The sequence below is a fragment of the Phytophthora parasitica genome, assembly GCF_000247585.1.
Source record: "Phytophthora parasitica INRA-310 unplaced genomic scaffold supercont2.2, whole genome shotgun sequence".
NCBI lineage: Eukaryota > Oomycota > Peronosporomycetes > Peronosporales > Peronosporaceae > Phytophthora > Phytophthora nicotianae.
In genome coordinates, this window is record NW_008648988.1 from 2,529,277 (window position 1) to 2,532,623 (window position 3,347).

A 3,347-nucleotide genomic window follows, 5' to 3' on the forward strand; every position below is an offset into this window, starting at 1 on the left:
GTGATGTTGTGCAGTTTGGTGTCCAGCTGCACGCAGTTGTGGTAGATTCTCATCTTTGTTGGTGTAAACGTGATCACGGATCCTTCGCCTGGGAGACGTGGATCAGCTAAGTCAATTTGGTACAATGACGTTGTGATAAGATATTGGTTGGCGTGCATCGCGTCCTGCTTCTGGGCGTCCTGGTATTCCTGCGATGAGAATATGAGAATAAAGACGTTTACATTAACTTCATTCAGAGTGAGAGCAAGGAGTCCTACCTGTTGTTGTTGTTCGATCGGCTCCGGAGCCTGCTCTTCGCCGAGGTAGAGGCGGAGAAAATGATGCTGTGTTGTGTTGCCGGCATGATCGAAGCTTCGTACGGTATCTTCGCTCATCCAGAGCAGGCGCGCGCGAATTCGAACACTGGAACGCACGTCTGGGTTGCTAACGTCATTTGAGTTAATGAAGTCGCGAATCTCTATGTTGGCGGTACGGCATGTGAGTGAGTATGTTTACCGGAGCGACTAAAACGCTTACATACCGTCGATTGTAGTGAGGATTTCCTGTGGGTGTTGGCTCATGCTCTTTTTCATCTTTTTGAGAGGGGATTCGTACATTTGGCTGTCCACGTTGGTCGGTAGCGTTGGTGTGGGTGAGTTTGAAGCGTGCTGGGTGTTGACAACACTCTTGACGACTTGCTTGTGTCGTTTCATTGGTTTCGATAGGCGGCGCGGTTGACCCCTTTTGGCGTGTGGCTGACAAAACGACAATGGCTAGGAATGGCTACTGCAAATTGGGACAAGGTGGATTTGTTGGGGTGGTGGTGGGACCAGGTTCATAGCTTGAAAGTCAAGGTAGATAATGAGGCTGATCATTGCTGTTGTGGTGGTGGAACCAGATTCATAGCTTAAAGGTCAAGGTAGATAGTGAGGTTGATCATTGCGTTGTTCTTGACATTTTCAGGAGCTGTCAGCCATGTACGTAGCTTGAATGGACGAGTCAGTGATCGACCCCGCATTTAGGCCGGTCGTATCTACAGCGTAAAGAACGCTTTGTCGTGGAGGTTTGGTTAAATGTTTCATCAGGAGTGCTGTGCAAGTTGGGACTAGGTGGCTTTGTTCGTACTTAAAAGTGTGAGTCTGGTCCCACCACAGCAACAGTCGCTAATGGTTGGTCAAGATACTGAAGTTGATCATTGCGTTGAAACTGTCATCCGTGTACGTAGCTTGAATGGACAAGTCAGTTATCGATAGCGTATTTAGGGACAAGGTGGATTTGTTGGTGGTGGGACCAGGTTCTTAGCTTGAAAGTCAAGGTAGATAGTGAGGTTGATCATTGCGTTGTTCTTGACATTTTCAGGGTTGTCAGCTGTGTACGTAGCTTGAATGGACAAGTCAGTTATCGATAGAGCATTTAGGTCGCTCGAAATTATCACTCATAACATCTATCTACAACGCAAGGCACTCGTCGTCGTAGAGTTCTCGCTTGTTAATAAAGTGTCATGACTGCGCGGTGTAATAATGAATTCAACATGAACACGTCGTGTCCCTAGTTTGATTTCATATTTGTCGTATGTGTGAGACGAGATAACTCTGTTTAAACACAGTGTTCAAGTTCTCGCTTTGCAGCAAACAGCATGAGCAACCGTAGCGATCTCAGCAACAAAACCGTGGATCCGAAGATGGTGGAACGGCGTCGCCGAAATGCCGAAGCTGCGCGTCGATATCGTGCTCGACGAACACCAGAAGATCGCGAAAGGCATCGACAACAAGAGCGTATACGGCGTCGTGAGAGGCGGCAACGTTCGACTGCACCTTCGACGTCAATGCCAGCACTTCGGCAAAGATCAGAACCTGCAACCGTTGTTGTAAATGAACTTGACGTGCCTTCAACACCTGCATGGGGAGACCGCGACGTTCCGCAACTACGACCGGTGTCTTCAGTGACTCAGGAAAGCTTATTAGAGCGACTGCGTGGAGCGTTGGGCGCGTCGGGATTGGATGAGACAGTGTGCGCAGTGTGCGATACATGGGTTCTACGTACACACTGCCACACCGTTGTCGTCTCAGAGTTTGTTCAAATGAATGACATTCAAACGCTTTTGAGCAGTCGAGACGAAAATCTCATTCCACCTCTCGTGAGTGAGTATGATTGTTCAAGTATGCTCCCTGAGCTCGAGGGCATCCTGCTTTCTAAGCGTGGAGTTGATCAAGCGGGCCGTAGTCTTCACGTTTGTAATCTGTGCGATGATAGCTTGAAAAAGCGGGAGATTCCAAAGTTTGCAATCAAGAACGGGTTTTGCATCAGTTCACTGCCGACCAATCTGCAGCAGGCGACGTTACCCGAACGTGTGATGACTCAGCTCGTCTCTGTAATGGCCGTCACCAGGGTCATGCGTGGAGGTGCACATCGCGCGATTCGTTCTCATTGTCTTACGTTTGACGCGACGCCGGGACCACAAGCGATGTTGTTGCCGACGACAATGCGCGGCGTGACTTCGTATCGTGTCGTCATGGCGGGGCCATTCACTACCATCCAACAAGCTCGTGTACGAAAGATGCATCGCGTGCGACGAACAATGGTCGAGGACCTGCTGCGGTTTTATCGTATCCATAACTCGCTCTACGAGCACATAGCTGTCGATTGCTCACAGCTAGCCGAAGACGAAGTTCCAGTTGATATGTTGAGTGAAGAACCAGACGCTGCAATCGAGGCAGAAGACGTTGATGTAGAAGGCAGCCGCGTTGGGGGCGTCTTCGCCAGCGAGTCTACTGTCGTCGAGGATGAAGTGGCGGAGCGGCGCGTGGTGTTCGTGTCTGAAGATCGCGAGGTCGCTACTAGGAGTGAGTGTTCGGCCACCGACGACCGCACAGGTTCAGCTGAGAGTGCACATACGGCTGTTGAGTTCTTGAACGAGACTTCGTCAGCTCCGCAATTCTTAGTTCGTCACTCTAGCCGGTTTTCCTCGAGCCGTAAAGAGCTTTTTGCTCAGATGTTCCCCCACCTTTTTCCAAACGGCCGCGGTCACCCAGGCGAGACGCGGCCCGTTCCAGTATCACTTGAAGCTTGCATTCGTCACTATGGTATGCTGAGCTCACGGCGGTTTGCTGAAGACGAACTGTTCATGCTAGTTGCCTTCGACCACATATCGTTAAAGAAAATGTACACTCAAGTGGCGCTCAAGTGCAAACGGAACCCCGCACTTTTCGAGCCTTTCAGTGACATGTCGGAGGCAGACTTGGCGCAGGCGCTCAAGCAGAAAGAGTTTTACCGGCAAGGTCAAACGCGTGCGTCTCGTGGCGAGCAGTCGATTGCAGAGAGACTGCTGCACTCAGTCGATATCAGCGGAGGAACGATCTGGGGTAGTG

General features: G+C 50.5%; 1 protein-coding gene across 1 annotated transcript in view; it reads left to right on the forward strand.

Annotated features, from left to right (window-relative positions):
* Nucleotides 1-1,615: 1,615 nt before the first annotated feature.
* PPTG_02866 (hypothetical protein) overlaps nucleotides 1,616-3,347 on the forward strand; it is a gene marked incomplete at both ends in the record, with an annotated part of 2,103 nt that continues 371 nt past the window's right edge. Inside the window, one exon of the mRNA XM_008894179.1 lies at nucleotides 1,616-3,341. Coding sequence (XP_008892427.1) covers nucleotides 1,616-3,341 — 1,726 coding nt within the window. The remainder of the gene's footprint in view (nucleotides 3,342-3,347) is intronic.